The 20,609-nt window shown below is 46.5% G+C and overlaps 1 protein-coding gene across 2 annotated transcripts in view; it reads right to left on the bottom strand.

Annotated features, from left to right (window-relative positions):
• DOCK11 (dedicator of cytokinesis 11) overlaps nucleotides 1-15,477 on the bottom strand; it is a 195,086-nt gene extending 179,609 nt beyond the window's left edge. Inside the window, exon 1 of one of the 2 annotated variants that reach the window (XM_030933580.1) lies at nucleotides 15,340-15,477. In XM_030933580.1, coding sequence (XP_030789440.1) covers nucleotides 15,340-15,441 — 102 coding nt within the window. In that variant the 5' untranslated portion in view covers nucleotides 15,442-15,477. The remainder of the gene's footprint in view (nucleotides 1-15,339) is intronic. The other variant, XM_010365537.2, reaches the window with a different exon arrangement.
• Between the last annotated feature and the right edge of the window lie 5,132 nt (nucleotides 15,478-20,609).

Below are 20,609 nucleotides of genomic sequence, written 5' to 3'. Positions count from 1 at the left end.
AAAAAGAAAAAAATAGAACATGAGAAAAGTGAAGATGGTGAATGTGTATTTTGTCTCTACAGATTTTCAAACAAAATCTGTGAGTTTCCCCAACCTTTTCTATAATGATTTTCAGCGCATTACAGCCAGGTCACTTAGCCAGAGGCCTGAAAAAAGATAGGCTGGGCCTGGGAGAAATATGGCTGTGGCCAATTAGAACCAATGTAAAAATAGGAAATGCAATCCACATCTACGACAGAGTGCTTCTTCAGGACAGCAAAGCTCTGTGCCATCAGACCCATCATGGACATCATACTGGCCAGTGTGAGGAGGGCTGATGCAAATGTAACCAGCCAGGAAACTTTCGTGGTATGTGTCTCTAAGATGGCAGTGACTAGATGTGGTAGAGAGGGGAAGTTTCCATTTTTCTTTTAATTGAAATCATCATGAAACCAGAAAGAACTCAGAGACATTTTCCAGTCCTTCCTTCTGCTTCTCCAATCATGTGTTTTAGAAAGCCATTTCTGGGAAGGGATTCTGTGATTACCTTGAAAATGCAGAAGGACCATGCCCAGTCTAACTTGACCTTGAGGCTGGGCAAAGCATCTCTTTACACAGGACATATGAGAGGCATCTTGGGACTTGTCGCCAAAGAGTTATTTTATGTGATGTGAAACCATTGCTTTCTCTTTTAATCACCTCCCCGCTGACCCCCCGCCACACACATACATCCACACACCCCCACACATCCCTACCTTTTTGCTCTTTTCTTTAACTGAAGGTGGAAAATTCCATAGGCCTGAGCTGGCTAAATGCCCGCAAAATGGCCAGCTTGTATCCTAAAACACCTCAAGTCTGAAAGCAGTGCCCACTATAAGAACTCCAGGCTCAGGGAGTCCTGTGTGGGTAAAGATATTTAGTTATGAAGAATTTAAGAAAACATGCAAATTGAAATTGCAGACTGCAGACCTGTATTGCTTTCTTTCAGCCAAAATTCGCAAAAGGGATTGTGCTTCCTCATTTGAATTCTATGAAGACTTCTGCACCTGGCTGTTTGCCAGATCCCTGTTCCTCCTCCACTGTAATGTCAGGACCTGTGTTGGGAACCCATCTGTCCCCAGGATTCCATCATTCCTCAAACTTGGGTGACATCTTGCATGATAGGCAGAATAATGGTTCCTCGATGATGGCCCCATCTTAATCTGTGGAACTTACCTGGCAAAGAGGACTTTGCAGGCATGATTAAATTAAGGGTTTGGAGATGGGGCAATTATCCTAGATTACCAAGGTGGAATCAAGGTCCTTATAAGTCAAAGAGGGAGGCAAGAGAGTTGGTGTCAGAGAAGGAGATATAATGACAGAAGCAGTGTGAGACTGATAGGATGTGAGAAAGACTCGACCAGTCATTGCTGGTTTGAGGATGGAGGAAGGGGCCATGAGCCAAGGAATGTGGACTTCCTCTAGAATCTGGAAGAGACCAAGCAATGAATTCTCCCTTACAGCTTCTAGAGGAATTGAGGCTTTTTGGACACCTTGGCTTTAGCTCAGTAAAACAATTTTGGCCTTCTGATCTCTAGAACTGGAATAAATCTGTGTTAAGATACTAAGTTTCTGGCAATTTGTTACAGTGGCAATAGGAAACTAATAGACCATAAAGCTAGTCCAATCCTCAACAGGGCCACTTGCTGGACTGCATCATGCCAGGCACTTTGCCTCCTCTGAGTTCTCTAAGCAGAAACTCACCCCTCCAGGCCAGGTGCAGTGGCTCACGCCTATAATCCCAGCACTTTGGGAGGCCAAGGCAGGTGGAGCACTTGAGGTCAGGAGTTCGGGACCAGCCTGACCAACATGGTAAAACCTGTCTCTACTAAAAATACAAAAAATTAGCCAGGAGTGGTGGTGCACACCTGTAGTCCCAGCTACTCGGGAGGCTGAGGCAGGAGAATCACTTGAACACGGGAGGCAGAGGTTTCAGTGAGCCGAGATTGCGCCACTGCACTCCAGCCTGGGAAGACTCTGTCTCCAGAAAAAAAAAAAGGAAGAGAGAAACTCACCCCTTCAATCCACAGTTCCACTGTGCTGGGTTCAGTCATACGGTCCTGGTGAGGGTAAGGCATCCCTCCTCAGAAAGGCCAGCAACAAGAGAAGAACTCACTCCTAGAGGAACTGAGCCAATAGCCGGAAAACTGAGGCAGGGGATTAGCTATGGACAGGCTAGGGGGCCCAGACAGAGATATAGCGAGTGAGACAATGACACAAGGGGGCAAGGAAGAAGATCCAAATCCAGTGACTGGAAATGGATTCTAAAGGCAGGGCAGAACCAGCAGCCTATGGACTTGAAGAACCTGGGCTCTGAATATGAGACTCCCGGATGTCTCTGAGCCTGGGGCAGTACTGAGCAAAGGAAGCAGGGCAGGCAGGGAGAGGGAGCTGGGTTTGTTATTACAGAACTGAAGCGAGAAGCCTTATGGAATTTTCTTCTGGCTCTCCTGATGAGAATTCTGCCAGATCATTTGGAAGGGACAGACGGAGGCCAAGTTCCCTTGCAAGTGGTCATGTCGGTCACTAGGAGTAGAGGAGCAAGTCTCCCCAGGGTCAAGTTAGCAGGGAGGGCTTTCTTTGCTCCACAAGCTATGGAGCATGCCATAAACACTCGGCTGGACACAACGAGAGCTATTGGCCCCTGTGAGCTTTGAAATAACGATTCAGTTCCATGTTCGCACCGGTTGATTTAGAACCTTCTTGGACTTAAGTTCTTTCTTGGTGGGAAGGTAGGTACCTTGGAAGGTGGCGTTCCCTCCTTCAGATCTCTAATTTAGAGGAAACTATTTAATGTACTGAAGCATTAGGAACGTGTTGACCTATGAAAGTAAACTGGCCATGCCAACAGCACTCTTCCATTCACACCATGAACACTGTGACAACAGGCCCTGCAAGGAATAAAGCTGGCAGTTTCTCAAGGGGGGAAACTAAACTACTAATATAAAAGGCATGGAAAGAAATATATATGTTGTTATTTTTGGACAGCACTAACCCACTTGAAAAAAAATCATAAAAACAGTTCCATGAAAATGATCCCAGGTACTTCTGCAGTGCCAGTGTTCTGGATATTTTTTTTCCATATAGTTATTCAAATAGCAAAGTAAGGAAGAATGGCCAATTGCAAACAGTTCTCAAAATCCTTAGGCTTATTTTGGCAAGGAGAAATCTATACTGATCTTGCCCACATTTCTCAGTAACAACCCCATCCCTCTTTTTTTTTTTTACCCCCCCTCACCTCCTACTTTCCCACTAAAGAGACCTAAGCTTGTTTAGAAATAAACATTGTTTCCAGTAGAGCGAGATCATCACCAAAACCACATAGAAAGAGCTTCCTCCACCTGATTGACTGCGGAATCTGGCATCCCTCTAGTGCTCCTTCACATGGTTACTCCAAAGGAATCAGGACACCTGGAGTTTATTACCTGCTCTGTCATTTCATTAATATAAATAACCTATGGCCTGCCTCACTGAAAACCATGCCTGTTTCCCCACTTACAGAAGAGGGGTGATGACTATGTGATATGTGTTTAGTAGTGACCTGTAGACATATGAGGTCACAGATAGATATAACACCATTTTTAACTCTTCTTAAGATTTCGGCTATAAAAAAACTCAAGGTCTTGTCATCATTTAAAAAATGGGCTGGGCACGGTGGCTCATGCCTGTAATTCCAGCACCTTGGGAGTCCATGGTGGATGGATCACCTGAGGTCAGGAGTTCGAGACCAGCGTGGCCAACATGGTGAAACTCCGTCTCTACTAAAAATACAAAAATTAGCCAGGCACGGTGATGGGCTCCTGTAATCCCAGCTACTTGGGGGGCTGAAGCAGGAGAATCGCTTGAACGCAGGAGGCAGAGGTTGCAGTAAGCTGTGACTGCACCACTGTACTCCAGCCTGGGTGACAGACCAAGACTCTGTCTCCGGGGGGAAAAAAAAAAAAAAGAAGTCTTATACAAAAGAATTCCCCAGTCTTCTGACACACTTCACCAAAACACTTCAAATAAAGATGTTCTGTCTCAGAGACTTAGAAGAACACTTGACTTCTCAGTTAAATCTTACCCAGTAAAATATTTCCAGTCATTAGGGAAAGCAATGAGATGGGAAAGCTGAAGTATCAGAATATCTTCTAACATTTCTTAGCAGCTTGAAACATATACACAATCCAACAGAAGTCAAAAAAGGCAAAAGCACATAACTTCCCATGAACAATAAACTCAATAGGCAATAAAAGTGGAGAAGAATGGCAGGAAATCATTAATAGCAAATTTAGGCATGATTGTGCAAGGCTGTACACAGAGAAAAGATGAACCACGTGGAGCTGGAGCAGTCGGCATGTTTCCCACTGTATTGACTCTGCTAGGAACCTGTGTGCAGTATTCTTTTTATGTTTTTGTAGAGATGGGGGTCTCACTATGTTGCCCAGGCTGGTCTTTAACTCCTGGCCTCAAACAAACCTCCTGCCTCAGCCTGCCAAAATGCTGGGATTTTAGGCACTAGCCATCATGCCCAGCCACACACTCTCCTTAACAGAACTTATCCTGCTACTACAAAACCAGAATAGCCCAATATAAAAGAATAATTTCTCAAGAGAGCTTTAAGTTTTAAAATTTCCTATTAAAACGCATGTTTCCGAAATATAATTTTTTTTTTTTCAGACAGTCTCACTCTGTCACCCAGGCTGGAGTGCAGTGGCATGATCTCCTCAGCTCACTGCAACCTCTGCCTCCCGGGTTCAAGCGATTCTCATGCCTCAGCCTCCCAAGTAGCTGGGATTACAGGCGTGCACCACCATGCCCAGCTAATTTTTGTATTTTTGGTAGAGACAGGGTTTCACCATGTTGGCCAGGCTGGTCTCAAACTCCTGACCTCAAGTGATCCACCCGCCTCGGCCTCCCAAAGTGCTGGGACTACAGGTGTGAGCCAAAGCGCTCAGCTCCAAAATAGAATTTTAAAAAAGCATTTTAATTTCAATATTCACTTGACTATTAAATGTGAGGATTAAGAGTGAAACTGATATCAAGAAAGGTTTTTGGGTTTTTGGGGTTTTTTGTTTGTTTTGTTTTGAGACAGGGTCTCAGTCTGTCACCCAAGCTGGAGTACAGTGGCACAATCAAGGCTCACCACAGCCTCGAACTCCTGGGCTGAAGGAATCCTCCCACTTCAGTCTCTCAGGTAGCTGGACTACATGCATGTACCACCATGCCTGGCTCATTTTTGTTTTAATTTTGTAAAGATGGGGGTCTCCCTGTATCTCCCAGGCTGGCCTGGAACTCCCAGGCTCAAGCAATCCTCCCAGCTTAGCTTCCCAAAGGGCTGGGATTACAGGTGTAAGCTAACGTGCCTGGCGTCAGTGAAGGTTTGAAAGGGAAAGGTAGGCATGTCCAAGCTCTGTTTTTCCACACAGATCTGAATTCTCTTCTATTCACCCCTTTGCATAAATCACACTGAACAGGTTGGCATAAAGGTAAGTGCTTCTGCCAAAGGCCACAGGTACAGTTTCCCCAGTCTGGAGAGCCTTCCAGTCCAGGCACAAGACAGAGCGCTTCTCCCCACTTGAGGACCAGCCTTCCCACTCACTCATTAAACTGGTGTGAAGGTGGAAAATGCCAAAAACCCAGAACCCTTGCTCCCATCCACTACGCTTTTCGGTATGACTAAGTCAGACTGGAACGGGTATTGGCAAGAACCTCGTGCAGAGGGGTCTGCCAGCTTGTTCTTCCAGGAAGGGTATGATTCTTGGCTCAGCCATGTGGCTCATCCCTTTGGGGCATCATCTCGAGCAAGAAATTAAAGGAAGGGTATCTGTTTCCTCTCTTCCAGTTAACTTTTCTGTCTGCTGACTTGTAATACATACACAAAAGACGTCTCTTGCCCACCATAAAGCCTGGGGATGATAATGCGAGCCAGCAGTCACCAGTACTTAACAATTGCCAAACCCCGCTCGAAGTGCTTTAAATATTATACATTAAGACTATAATAACTCATTCAAGGCTGGGCATGGTGTCTCACGCCTGTAATCCCAGCACTTTGGGAGTCCGAGGCAAGCGGATCATTTGAGGTCAGGAGTTCAAGACCAACCTGACCAACATGGCGAAACCCTGTCTCTATACTAAAAACACAAAAATTAGCTGGGCAGTGGTGGTGCACACCTGTAGTCCCAGCTACTAGGGAGGCTGAGGTGGAAGGATCGCTTGAACCCAGAAGGCGGAGGTTACAGTGAACCAAGTTTGTGTCACTGCACTCCAGCCTGGGTGACAGAGCGAGAACCGTTTCAAAAAACAAAACAAAACAAACAAAAAAATAACTCATTCAAGCCTTTCAACAAGCTCATGAGGGGGTTACCACTGTCCAGGAAGGTTATATAATTGGCCCAAGGTCATCTATGGCTGAACTATGAACCTGGGCAGCATGCTTCCAGAGCCTACTCTCTTAACCACTTTGCTCTGAAGCACAAGCTTACAGGCAATGGCACCTAACTGAGGCTGTCTCTTTGCTCCATTCAAGCTACTGCTCTGGGAGCATCCAGGGTGGGGTCCTGCAAGGAATCAAAAAGGCATCTGGCTGTAGGCTGATATAAACGGCAGGCTAATGTTACCCACCAACTCCTCTGCATGTCTGATAAAAATTAAACCAAGAGGTGTAAATCTCAAAGAGAAACGTATTCTAAGTACCCTTAGGAGTTACAGAAAAGAAGAAATGGCTCGCACTATACCCTCATGTAGTTTTGGCCTCCCCTTCCGTGATAAACAAATGCTTTAAAAAAACTAATAAACTTTCAACATGCCTTGCTGACAGTTCTACAGCTCAAGAGAAAGCACAATCAGGTGAATTACTCCTCTGAACTGAACAGCAAGGGTGGTTCTTGAAGTGGAGCATGGGAAAGTAGTAACCACTGCTTGCAATCCACAGAGGTCAAGTAAGAGAATGCCAAGATGAGTTAGTTACACAGGCACACTATATAGGAATTTCTCAGCCTGTTAGACATTACCATTTGCTCTCCACTTTCCATAAAAAGCCGGGGGAGCGGAGCAGGGTCTGTGGTCAAATAAATGTGGGAAATGCCACAGACAGAACAATGTTCATTAGTAAAGGCCTATTTAACCTTGTCAAACCCAGAAAGGACAAAAGTCTTGAAAAATGTTAAGGATCTCAAGAGAGAGCACTGGGGGTTGGGGTGGGGATCGGAGATGGGGTGAAGACTGGGAAACCACTGACCACTGGCCTCCTATCTGGCTTCTATCTTCTCTAGGTTATTTGCATACCTCTAGTCTCCCTTAAAAGCAGGAACTATCCTATTAGCCTCTTCCTGAGCACCTGAGCAGTAAGTCAACCCCTCATTGACCCCCTCCTCCTCTAGGGCAACTGCTGCTCAGACCCACCCGAGAGTGCAATCTGCCCAAGGAGTGAACTCACTTCCCATCCCCATTCTAACTGGAAGTCTGGGGCTGGCCTCCAGATCATTTCTCCACACCCTGCCTCCCACTTCCCTAATCACCCCCAAAGGTGCAAACCTCTTCAATCAGCTAATCTCACCTACAATCTCATCTCCGTCCACTCAGCCCTGGCCTTTTCCTGGCTCTTCCTCTCCTTCCTGAACCCACTTGGAACACTTTCCACCTCTGCCCTCAAGAACCCTAGTCCTTTGCCAAAAGACAACCTTATATGCTCAGCCACCGTCTTGCTTAACTGTAACCTGGCTTTGCCCTGACAACCCTCTCAAATAGAAGTTGCTCATTTTCTTTTCCCTTCCCCTATCAACAAACTTGCTTTTCCTTCAGTTCACCCAAGCTGAGAAACCTCAAAATTATCTTGACTCCACCTCCGCTCTTCCTGTTTCTTCCTCCCCCTTCTCCTTCCCTTTTAAGAATCACCAAATCCTGTTGATTTTCTCAGCACAATGTTTCTTATGTCTTCTCCCTTATCTCCATTCTAATTGCCTCAGTTAAAAGCCTTTGTTCGCCGGGCGCGGTGGCTCAAGCCTGTAATTCCAGCACTTTGGGAGGCCGAGACGGGTGAATCACAAGGTCAGGAGATCGAGACCATCCTGGCTAACACGGTGAAACCCCGTCTCTACTAAAGAATACAAAAAACTAGCCGGGCGAGGTGGCGGGTGCCTGTAGTCCCAGCTACTTGGGAGGCTGAGGCAGGAGAATGGCGTAAACCCAGGAGGCGGAGCTTGCAGTGAGCTGAGATCCGGCCATTGCACTCCAGCCCGGGCGACAGAGCGAGACTCCGTCTCAAAAAAAAAAAAAAAAAAAAAAAAAGCCTTTGTTCGCCTGGCGCAGTGGCTCAGGCCTATAATCCCAGCACTTTGGGAGGCCGAGGTGGGTGGATCACCTGAGGTCAGGAGTTCAAGACCAGCCTGGCCAAAGTGGTGAAACCCTGCCTCTACTAAAAATACAAAAATTATCTGGGGCATGGTGGCACGCACCTGTAATCCCAGCTACTTGGGAGGCTGAGGCAGGAGAATCGCTTGAACCCCCAGGAGGCAGGAGAATCGCTTAAACCCAGGAGGCAGAGGTTGCAGTGAGCTGAGATCGTGCCATTGCAAACCAGCCTGGGCGACAAGAGTGGACCTCCATCTCAAAAAAAAAAAAAAAAAGCCTTTGTTATCTCTCTCCAGAACTATATTAACTTTATTTTAAGTCATTTCCTGGCCTCCAGGCTCTTCTCCCAACAATGAGTCCATCGTACCCAAGGTTGGCAGTGTATTTTCACAAAACACCTAAGAATCTACTGCACTCCAGGCATGTGTGAGGGGCTGGGCTGGGAATAAAAATGCATACACAGCCCCTGGCTTCTCGGCTCACACCCAGAATTGATACAAAACATTGCCCCCTCCCCAACTATATTCAGTGGCAGGTCCTTCTGGAATACTGTTTGGTTTTTTTTCACCAGATCTCTTTTTTTTAACCTTCATGAATCACTTATACATTAGAAACTTTCCATATGTTACCTTCGTTATTCCCAAGAACTCCACAAGGGAGGTACTACTATTTATCCCCATTTCACAGATAAGGAAAATGAGACCAGGTTACTTGCCCCTGTTCACAATTCAGGCAGGTGACAGATGTTGGATTCATAGACCAGATCTGATCCTCTAGCTTATGCTCTGTCTCTCACATCTTAAGTAGGACACAGAAAACTTGGAAAAGAGCCCAAACAGGATGACCATGATATGCAGAATCTTGAAAGCAAGTCATGTGGGGAACAAAGGAAAGAAATGAAGCCTCTTTGGCCTTGTGAAGAGTCAATTTAAAAATGACATGGTGGCTGTCTCTAAATATTTGAGAGGTTGTTATGTGAAAGAGGAAGGAAACAATCATGTGTGGCTCCAACAGCAGAGCTAGGTCTAGCCCATGGTGAAATTTACACAGTAAATTTCAACCCAAGTACCTTTTCTAACATAGCCCTCTAACAGGCAGGGGTGTTTAAGGAGAAGCTAAATAATCATTTGTCAGGGGTGGGTGGAAAGGACATTCCTGCCTTGAGTGGACAAATGGTCTAGATGAGTGTTTCTGGGCACATGAGAATTACCTGGGGTCTTTTAAAAGAATACAGATGCAGACCCCACCCCAGACTTAGCAAAACAGAATCTTGGGGGATGGAGACTGTATTGCAAGAATCACAAACGAGGAAATAAGTCTGTAAGAAGATTCATTCAAGCCTCAATAGAAGAACTATGAAAGGCCAATCAACATGAAAAACTGTTCAACTTTAAGAGTAATCAAAGAAATGCAAATTAGAACAATGATGTACCATTTATTTCCTATCAAACTGCAAAAAATTTTAAAATATTACTAACAAGCGTTGGCATGGGAGAGAGAAAATGAACACCCTCACACTCTCCTGGTGAAAAAATAAACTGAAGCTACTTTCTGTAGAGCAATTTAACAATACATAAGAGGAATTTTTAATACTAAAAATATATACAGTGCAATCTTTGAGCAAGCAAGTCCACTGCTAGAATTTATCCTAAGGGAACAATCTGGCAATTTTGAAAATGCCTTCTCAAAGACATTCACTCAATTACTGATGGTAATGCTCTATATCTGCACTGTCCAATATAGTAGCCACTAGCCACATGTGGCTATTGAGCACTTGAACTGTGGCAAGTGAAATTTAGAAACTGATTATTATTACTTTTTTTTGAGTCGGAGTCTTGCTCTGTCGCCTAGGCTGGAGTGCAGTGACGGGATCTCAGATCACCGCAACCTCCACCTCTTGGGTTCAAGCAATTCTCCTGCCTCAGCCTCCCGAATAGCTGGGACTACAGGCATGTACCACGACACTCGGCTAATTTTTTTTACGTAGAGACGGGGTTTTGTCATGTTGGCCAGGCTGGTCTCGAACTCCTGTCCTCAGGTGATATGCCTGCCTAAGCCTCCCAAAGTACTGAGATCATAGGCATGAGCCACCACACCTGGGTATGATTACTTTTAATTAAAATTTAAAAGTAAAGAAAGACATATAGCTATTTACCTTTATAGTTCATGTTTATAACAGCACAAAATTAGAAAAATTATCAAAATATCAAACAATAAACGATAATTACCTGTGATACACCCATAATGAAAATTTAGGCAGTCATTAAATATGATTATATAGATGTGTATTTATTGACATCAAAAAATGTTAATAAGATACTGATAAATGAAAAAAAAATTATTTAAAAGTTTGTGCGGCTGGCCGGGCGCGGTGGCTCAAGCCTGTAATCCCAGCACTTTGGGAGGCCGAGACGGGCGGATCACGAGGTCAGGAGATCGAGACCATCCTGGCTAATATGGTGAAACCCCAGTCTCTATTAAAAAATACAAAAAACTAGCCGGGCGAGGTGGCGGGCGCCTGTAGTCCCAGCTACTCGGGAGGCTGAGGCAGGAGAATGGCGTGAACCCGGGAGGCGGAGCTTGCAGTGAGCTGAGATCTGGCCACTGCACTCCAGCCTGGGTGACAGAGCGAGACTCCGTCTCAAAAAAAAAAAAAAAAAAAGTTTGTGCGGCCAAGGGAAGTGGCTCATGCCTGCAATCCCAGCACTTTGAGAGGCCAAGGCGGGCGGATCACGAGCTCAGGAGCTAGAGACCATCCTGGCTATCAGGGTGAAACCCCGTCTCTACTAAAAATACAAAAAAATTAGCCGGGCGTGGTGGCGGGAGCCTGTAGTCCCAGCTACTCGGGAGGCTGAGGCAGGAGAATGGCGTGAACCCGGGAGGTGGAGCTTGCAGTGAGCTGAGATCACCACTGCACTCCAGTCTGGGCGACAGAGGGAGCCTCCGTCTTAAAAAAAAAAAAAAAAAAAAAAAAAAAAAAAAGCAATGAAAGCTTAAATAACAAAGGTTCACTGACGATTAGAATAGAAAAAGACTCAATCCAGAGAATTTTTTAACATGTTAGTCTCAGAAAACAAATTTTCCTATTTGGTACTTAAACAAAGGTTCAGCAAGGAGGCCTCTCTGGCTTTACAGCAACCTGCACCGGTCTTTTGTACAGATCCTGGTGGAGTGGCTTGCTCTGGGCCCTACTAACCTCCAGTAGCGAGACTATTTTATGTTTAGGTGCCAATACTCTGGTTAACTTTCCTGACCCTCAGTTCATTGAGAGCTTAGTTCATTGAGAGCCTCTGAACTGGAAATGCTTGGTCAAGAAGCCCAAGTTGAAAATGGCTTTTATTCTGTATTGTTCTCACCTCCTTACAGACGAGGCTGTGGGTTTTGTCCTATATTACCTACTTTCCACAAATTCCCTTGGGAAGAGTGAGCAGAGGAGTGGTTCCGTTTTCAGTGCTTCCCTAAATGCAAATGTAACAAACATTCCATGCTAAGGTAGTTGTGAGCAGCGGGTTGGGGGAGTCAACAGCTGCAGACGCTTTTCAGCCATTCTCAGCTTCTGGAGAGCTTTTCTCTACTGGAGCTATTAAACGAAATCTGGTTGATGCCAGCCAGGGGACGCTGCGTGCATTACGGCGCCTCCAAGGGCTACAACCCCTAATATCTAGCAACTCTTTCCCGATCCTTTGGCGCACAAGGAATTGAGGGTAAGCTCAGCAGTAAACAGTATTTAAACAGCTACTAGCCGACTCTTCCAGGCTGATAAAGTGGCTTCTCTAAAGGGCAGCCATCATACAACAGGTTTAGCAAAATGCCTTTGTTCCCCTGCGGCACCAGTAGCTACATCCTGAATTACAACAAAATCAATTTAAAAATTTAAAACTCTGCATTTTAAACACGTATATATGTAAACACTTCTCTCTTAATCACAGACACTCTCAGGTTATAATGTTTCTCCCCGATCCCCTCTTGAGAAATCTCTCAATGATGATTCTGTAATTATCCCTTTCCCTGGGTTAAAACTGACCTTCATAAAAATGCTGAACTTACAGGAAAATGCAGTAACAGTGGTACAGTCTCTCTGTCTGCTTTATTATGTAGTTAGTTAATAGATTCATGGAAGCACTAATAACTGAATAACAGTTTGAATGTGCAACAACATGCTATATATATAGCCCAGGCCCAGCCTTCTGAATTTTTCAAACAGTGAGGAAAACTGAATGAAATTAGCAATGGGCCAATAAGGGTGTAATTCTAAAATCCTTAAAAAAAAAAAAAAAACCTAAACAGGAAATACTGTATATTTGTACAGCTTGGTGGGTTTTCCACGTTCTAACAAGAGATACACCAGAGGAAAGCTTGACTTGCTGCGGTAATGGCTCTATCTCATATTGAAGCCCTAACATGAGTATCTTGGGTTTATAGCACAAGTGTAAATCCTACCTCAGCTGTCCCTTAAAAGAATCAGAAGTTATGGCAGCAGCTGCAACATGGTCCCCCTCACTCTCCAGCCACTCGTGGTTTTACTAACTTTGGTTAACAGCTCTTTGTGAGAGAGAGTCATTTAGGAGCATATACTCCATGTAAGAACTATTTCCTTATTTTTTCATTGACTAAACTGCTTACAATAGCATTCACTAAGGCTCTATGAAGAATCTAAAGTTGATTTGTGTGCATAATCTGGGTGTCCTATTGACAAAGACATTCCCATACACACAACCAACCCAGATTGTAACTAATGAAAACGAAGAAAAAGATCATTTGCATTCTCATAATTATAGAGCATCTAGCATTGTATCTGGCACACTGTAAGGGCTCAATAGATATTCATTGATTTAGATTACTAGAATCTGTTCTGCCTCACTCCCAAAATCTCAATGTTTCACATACTAGAGTAATGAGTAAATATTCCTCTGCATTGCCTGGTGTAAATGGTAAAAATCAATAGCCTTGGTCCCAAGTAAGCTGGACTGACAAGGGAACCATGGCCACTGCCAGTGTCTCCTAGAAGAGACTTCTGCCAGTAACAGTTTTTTCTGCTTTGCCATAGAATCAATGGTTAGGAAGGAGCCGCTGAATCTGCAATGCACAAAATTCTTTTGAAAACCTAAAAACATGGGAAAGGATGCTAATGTTAACTTTTTGCTGCTAGGGTGGCAGGTCAAGCGCTGATCAAATCCCAGTGGAAGTTTTCTTAGTCCCATTTATTCTCTTGAGAAATCTGTCCACCTACAACTTTCTTCGCGTGTTGTGGTAGAAGGCCAGCCACCCCTGCGCAAGGAAGTTTTATTGTTGTTGTTGTTGTTGTTTTGTTTTTGTTTTTTCTCCGAATTTAGGAAAGTGTTCTCTGCTAGGTAGATTGAATCACTTGTTAACAATCACCCAAGATGAGAGCCCTGGTATAAACGCTCTGCACACAGCTTGCCTTCCTCTCTTAACTGGCTGTGGTGACAGGCAAGGCTCCAATCTGACCTCAACAGGTCCTCACTCCAAAATCAGACTGAAACACACAATAAGCCAAGTCCATTAAAATAACATTAAAGGTCTGGATTTAGCGCCACTAAACAGCAGAATTAAACTTTCAAGGGTCCGGCCACAATAAAGAGATTTCTTTAAAGTCATTTAGGGTTGCACAGTTGTGGCTATTAGGGATCAGATCTTTATCTCAAAGGTACATAGTTTACCTTTGATCCTCCTCCAGAACTCCCACCAATGTCAACTTTCTCCACTGTTGGGATCAAGCCCCTGGCCTCCCTTTAATGCTGGGTTTTATTGCTGATTCTACAAGATCAACAGAAAAATTACAAGGAAAAGCTGTGAAGTTCCCTTCCGATGACAAGTTGTTTTAACAAAAAGAGCCCTCCCTTAAACTGTGAAACTTAAACACAGCAAACGACTCGCTGTAAAATGGAGCTGAGGGAGACAAAAACAAACAAAAACAAAAACAACAACAAAAAACAAAGTAACAAAACACTAATTAATCAGTCCGATATCTTATTCAGGGTTTGTTCGCTTGTCCAGGAAACTGGCAACGAGTGTCTTGAAAACAAGAGAAGGGGCAAGTGCCCGTTAGCACCCTTTCGCCTTTCTCCGGAGTCAGACAATCCGGGTAAGGCTGAGGGTGCTCTGGGAGGGTTCCCAGGGAGTCAGCGCGCTTTCGAATCCCCATCCCCCAGTACCGAGCTGTGGAGCTCTGACCCCAGGTCCTCCATCCCTGGACTGACACACCCAGTCTTCCCCCAAATCCCCACGGCACCTTCCCCTTGCCACTGGAGCGCTAGCGGGTCCCCGAGGGACACACTCTCCCTGCGGTGGATGAGCCCGCGCCCACTCTGTCGCGGAACCCTGTTGTTTCTAATGCCCTCCCTCCGCAGCAGCACCCCTTCAAAACCCATCACCACCCTCTCTCTCCCCAGTTGCAGGAGGAAGTCGCTCTGCTTCCTCTGTTCTCACCGCCCGCCCGAGCTTGGGCGCCCGGGGCTTTCTGGGTGGGGTTCTTTTTTGTGTACACGGTGTGTGTGTGTGCGCGCGAGAGTGTGTGTGCCAAACGCTCATCGCATCCTTCCGCCTAGGCTGCCTCAGGTGCTCGCAGGAGGGGACCAGGATCTCGTTCTGCCCCTGTCCCCGGCTCTTTGTACGGAGTCCAGAGCAGCGCGAGGTCAGCTCTTTAGCTCACACCCCCGGCCCCGACACCGGGTGGGAGCCCCCGCCTCCCCCTCCGCCTCCTCCGCCTCCTCCGCAGCCGTCCGAGCCCGGCTTTGATAGTCCGCTTCCATCCCGGCACACGCCTCCGCCGTGCCGGGCGGCCGGAGCGCTGTCAGCGGGCGCCTGGGACTCGGACCCCGGCCGGCGGCTACCGGTGCGAAAACTTACTGGAGCGGAGAAAGAGCGCGCGGCACACCGGGCGGCCGCACTGGCGCCGTTCCTGCCCCTTCCCGCGTCGCTCCCGCCTGGAGCGCGTCCCCCGGGATGCCCCGTCCCCCGGCCACTCACCAGCACCACGGAGCCCCGCACGGCCTCAGACACGCTCTGCCGGAGCTCAGCCGCCGTGCCAGGCTTGCTGAGCCGTTTGGTGAATTTGCGCACTTCGGCCATGGCAGCGGCAGCGGGCGGGTCTCGGCGGGCTGGCGGACCTCGGCTGGCTGGCGGACGTCGGCTGGCTGGCGGGCGGGCGGGCGGACTCACTGCCCCGGGCCGCGGCGGCCGCAGCCGCTGCTGCTCCCTCTGTTTACTCGCCAGCCGGCCGGCCACATCGCTGCTCGGCGGCGGCGCGGCTCACGCTGCTCCTCCCTCCCACCTCCCACCCGCTGCTCCTCCCTCGTTCCCTCCTTCCCTCCTTTTCTCGCTCGCTTCGCCCGCTCACTGTCCTGCCCCACGGCGTCGGCGGCGGCAGCTCCCTCCCCTAGAGGGCCCGAGCTCCGATCGCCACCAGCCGAAGCAGGAGGGTGTGTCCGATGGGGAAGGGTGTGTAGAGGGGGAGGGAGAACTGGAGGTGGGGGTGAGGGTCACGAGGCAAGAGGGGGGAAGTGGCTACCGCTCGGGCTCCGCCCGCAGCTGATGTTGCTGGTGCAGCCGCATCCGGGAGGGGAGATCTGGGCTGCTTCTTTTTTTTCCGCTTGAGTGGGGCGGGCGGGGCGGGGTGGGGTGGGGGAACAGAGAGGGGTGATGAAATGTCTCCAAGAGTGGGGCGTGCTCTACCCTAGTGCTCCTCTCCCGCCCCGGAGCTGCAATGCCCGCAGGAGGGCTGGAGAACTCTCATGTCCCCCCACCCCGCAAGCCCCCAGGGCCCAGGCGGCTAGGGGCTGGAAAACAACGTGGAGCAGCCGCCTTTTGTGTGCTCTGTGGGGAAGGGTCGCACCAATGTCGAAGGACGTAGAGCGGCTTTCCAGCGTGAGCGGCTCGCCTGGGTACCCCTCCTCGCCCACACCATTTTCCTACTCAGTTCACCTAACAAGGGGCAACACTGGGAGAGAGCATGCTTCTGGAAATGGGAACTTATTGTGGCGGCACCGCTCGCTCCGTCCCCCACGGGGGAGAGCTGGGTGGTGGGGCCTGAGCCTGTGGCAGGTGGTCCCTAGGTCAGCACTGACTGCACCAGGAGTGGGGTGGGGGTGGGGTGGCATTAGGAAGGCCATCTCCCTGGATTTGGAGGACTTACCAATCTTCTAGTAGCTTTTATAAGTGCCCTGCACTCACCTCTCCATTTCCTATTCATCTCCTTGCCCTTTTCAGCTTCCAAGAAATTGTTTTTCCAAGAATCAAAGAACATCTCATAACAGGGTATAAAAGGAACATGCTTAAGACAGAAATAGGGACGTGAATCTTGAAGTACTAGTGACCCTGTCAGACCTCCTGAAGTGCAGAGTGAAAGGCTCCACTGATGGTGGCAGTTTTCTATCTGGTTATTTCATTTGTTGAGAGGTTGGAAATGGCCCTCAGTCTGGGGGATGGAGCAGCCCTTCTGAAAGCAGTCCTACCACCACCCATAGGGCACTTTCCCCACCCTCAGAGACCAAACAGTCGTTTAGGGGACTTTATTATGGAAACAAGCGCATGCGTGGTGATGGTTTCTTTGAACCCAGAAAAGGCCAAGTCTCTTCGCAGTAAGCCTATTTCAGTCATCGCATCAGTCTCAATAAAGCATATGTGGAGGCTCCTAGAGGGCCTGGGACCTGGAAGTCCTCTAAAGACATTCTGTCACAAATCTTAGTTTTGCACAGTATGTGTAAAATTTGTTAATTGTTGCACGTAGGCAGATCTCCAAGAATTCATACCCTCTATTCCATAAATGCCTGTGTGGCTCATGCTGTTTGTTACTGCCACAATAGCTATAACACTTTTTGCTTGTGAAGAGAGCCCAGATTTACTTCAGGTATAGGGCAGAGCCATAGGGTTTGGGGAAGGCAGGCCCAACTCCAGGTGATGAATCATGACTGATGAAAAAACCATGATAAGCTCCCTCTTATTGACTAGTGGGATGGTCTAGACTCCCACTCAGTTTGGGCCAAGGAGATATAAGAGGGAAGTGTGAGAGGAGGGTTCCTGGGAAAGTTTTTCTACCTTAATTAAAAAAAAAAAAAAAAAAAAAAAAAGGAGAGAGGCCCAGGCTCCACTTTCTTCCTGAGAGGGATGTTTTCTTGCAATGCTTTGGCCCTTGGCAGCCATATTGCAACCATGAGGCAAGGCCAAGACAATCTCAGAGCAGCCAATCCAGAATCCAGATAGCATTGAACTGTTGAACCAAGCCTGATACTGCCTACCTCTGAGTTCCTTTTTATGTAAGAAAAATAAACCCCTGCAATTTATGCCACGTTTAGATGAATATTCTGTTACTTTCAGGCAAAAGCATTCTTAGTACTACGGGCTCTATGGTAGCCACTGAAGGTGCATCGCATTGAACAAGACAGGCAAGGTCCCTCCTCTCTTGGAGCTCAATGTGAGTGCAATGAAATGAACATGTTAATTTCAGAAAGATAAATGCTATGCAGAGAATTAAGGTGAGTTGATAGAGAGTAACTGGAGTTGGGGACCTAGTTTAAAATAGATGATCAAGAAAAGCTTCTTTGAGGAGGTAAACACTGAGCTGAGTCTTGAAGAAAAAGAAGCAATCAGCGGAGAACAGCAGGTAGAGCATTCCAGGCGACAGGAATGCCAGGAACAAAGGCCTAGAGATGGGAGCAGACTTAATATGTTCAAAGACCAAAAAAAGGCCAGTGTGGCTAGAACATAGAAGGAAGAGGAGTGGTACAAGATAGAGTAGGAGAAGTAAGCAATTTTTGCAGAGTCTTGTGAGCCATGGGAAACATATGTCACACTGATGGTGCACAAACACCATCTGGCCATTGTGCAGGCTCTATGCTCATTCTTGAGATTGTAGATTTCACTTCTTCTGGTTTAAGACTTCTATTTAAGTACATAAACATTGAGCATGGTGCTACGCACTGAGGGAGAACACAGTATGAATTAAAGACACTATTTCCTTCTGGGAAAAAAAAAGAAAGTCTAGTACAGAATGTATTTATGGTACAAGGTAGTATGTGATACAGACCATACTCAAGGTAAAGAGGCAGGAAGGGCCAAGCGCGGTGGCTCATGCCTATAATCCCAGCACTTTGGGAGGCCGAGGTGGGTGGATTACCTGAGGTCAGGAGTTCAACACCAGCCTGACCAACATGGTGAAACCTCGTTTCTACTAAAAATACAAAAATTAGCCAGGCGTGGTGGCAGGCGCCTGTAATCCCAACTGCTTGGGAAGCTGAGGCAGGAGAATTGCTTGAACTCAGGAGGCAGAGATTTCACTGAGCCAAGATTGCACCATTGCACTCCAGCCTGGGCAAGTAGAGTGAGACTCCATCTCAAAAAAGATTAGGAAAAAAAAAAAAAAAAAAAAGCAGGGGAGATCATATCTGCTTAGGGTCTATGAAAGGCTTTCTGAAACAGGGAGTGTTTGAGCTGGACTTTGCGGAATGGGTAGGATTTGGATATAACTACACTCACATAGTAAAGGGAAATTGTAGGCGCAATCTTACAACTTCCAATAGGGCGATTACAACTTCCAATTGGGTGATTTCTTTTCTACATTTGTTAAATATATTAGGTTTTTATCACAAAGTTAGCTGCTGCCTTAAGACTATCCTAATTGAACCTGAGATACAAGTATTAGAAATGCCATTGAGCCCTTTGACCGAGAAATTCCACTTGTATAAATCAACGCCAAATAAAAACTCGCACATGTGAACTCAGATGCCTGTATAAGGATGGTCATTGTATCAAATGTTTGTAATAGCAAAATATTAGAAAGAGCCTGAATGTCCATCTAAAAGGGACTTCTTTATGATCAGTCCCTAGACCACTGCCCGGCACAAAAAATAGTGGGTGCTCAAAAAATAGTTCTTCAGTGAATGAATGAATACATGTGATTTATTCAAACGAAGGGACTCTCTTCAGCTATTAAAAAAAGAATGACATATATATGTATGTACTTACATTGAAAAAGCTCCAAAGGATATTCATTGATAAAGCAAGTTGCAGAATGACTCTATTTATAAAAATGTGTATGTGTGGGCCAGACGCGGTGGCTCACGCCTGTAATCCCAACACTTTCGGAGGCCGAGGCAGGCAGATCACCTGAGGCCAAGAGTTTGAGACCAACCTGGCCAACATGGCATGGCGAAACTCCATCTCTACTAAAAATACAAAATTTACCCAGGTGTGATGGTGTGCACCCTGTAATCTCAGCTGCTTGGGAAGCTGAGGCATGAGAATCACTTGAACCCAGGGGGTGGAGATTGGTGGAGATTGCAGTGAGCTGAGATTGCTCCACTGCACTCCAGCCTGGAGGATACAGCGGGACTCTGTCTCAAAAAAAAAAAAGTGTGTGTGTGGTGTCTGTGTGTATGTGTATGTCCCTATACATGAGTTAATAGTGAGGGCCTCATGGGTGGGAAGTGTAAGTGGGGAGCAAGGAGACTTTAACATTTTATCATCTAAATGCCAAAGACTCTCAAATTTATATTTCCATCCTCAAACATCAGACTTGTATATCGAACTTAGCATCCCCACTGGGATGTCTAGTAAGTATCTCTAATTCAGCATGCCTAAATTCGAAGTCTTATTCTTTCTCCACGAATCTAGTTTTTCTATAGTTTTCTCCATCTCAGTATATGATCATTCTTTCTAGTTCCTCAGAACAAAAGCCTTAGAGTCATCTTATTTCCTACACACCCTTTATCCAACCAACAGCAAAGCCTGTTGGCTCTGCCTTCAAAATATGTCTGAAATCCAACCACTTCTTAATATCTCTACCAATACCACCAGCAACCCTTAGCAAGCTTACGTCAATAGCCTCTCAACTGACCTCCCTGCTTCCAACCTTACCCTCCTGTAGTCTATTTGCAACATAGCCAGTGATTCCCACCAACCCCTGTTCAGTTTCTACTTACAGTGACCTACAATATCTAGTGTTATTTCTTGCTGTGTAACAAATTACTCCCAAGTTTAGCAGCTTAAAACAATACACATATATTATCTCACAGTTTCTGTTGTTCAGGAATCTAAGCATGGCTTAGTTGGGTTGTCCAAACCAGAGTTTCTCGCTAGGCTGCCATCAAGGTATGAGTTCAGGATCTCTCACAGGCTTTGATCAAGGTGTCAGAGCAGGGACCTCACCCATCTCAAGGTTTAACTGGGGCAGAATTTGTTTTTAAGCCCATTCAGAGGTTGTGGCAGCATCCAGATCCTTACAGGTTGTTGCAGTAAGGGCC

This window comes from Rhinopithecus roxellana, chromosome 7 (assembly GCF_007565055.1).
Source record: "Rhinopithecus roxellana isolate Shanxi Qingling chromosome 7, ASM756505v1, whole genome shotgun sequence".
Lineage (NCBI taxonomy): Eukaryota > Metazoa > Chordata > Mammalia > Primates > Cercopithecidae > Rhinopithecus > Rhinopithecus roxellana.
The sequence above is the reverse complement of the archived record's forward strand: the minus strand, read 5'-3'. Positions and strand labels throughout refer to the sequence as shown.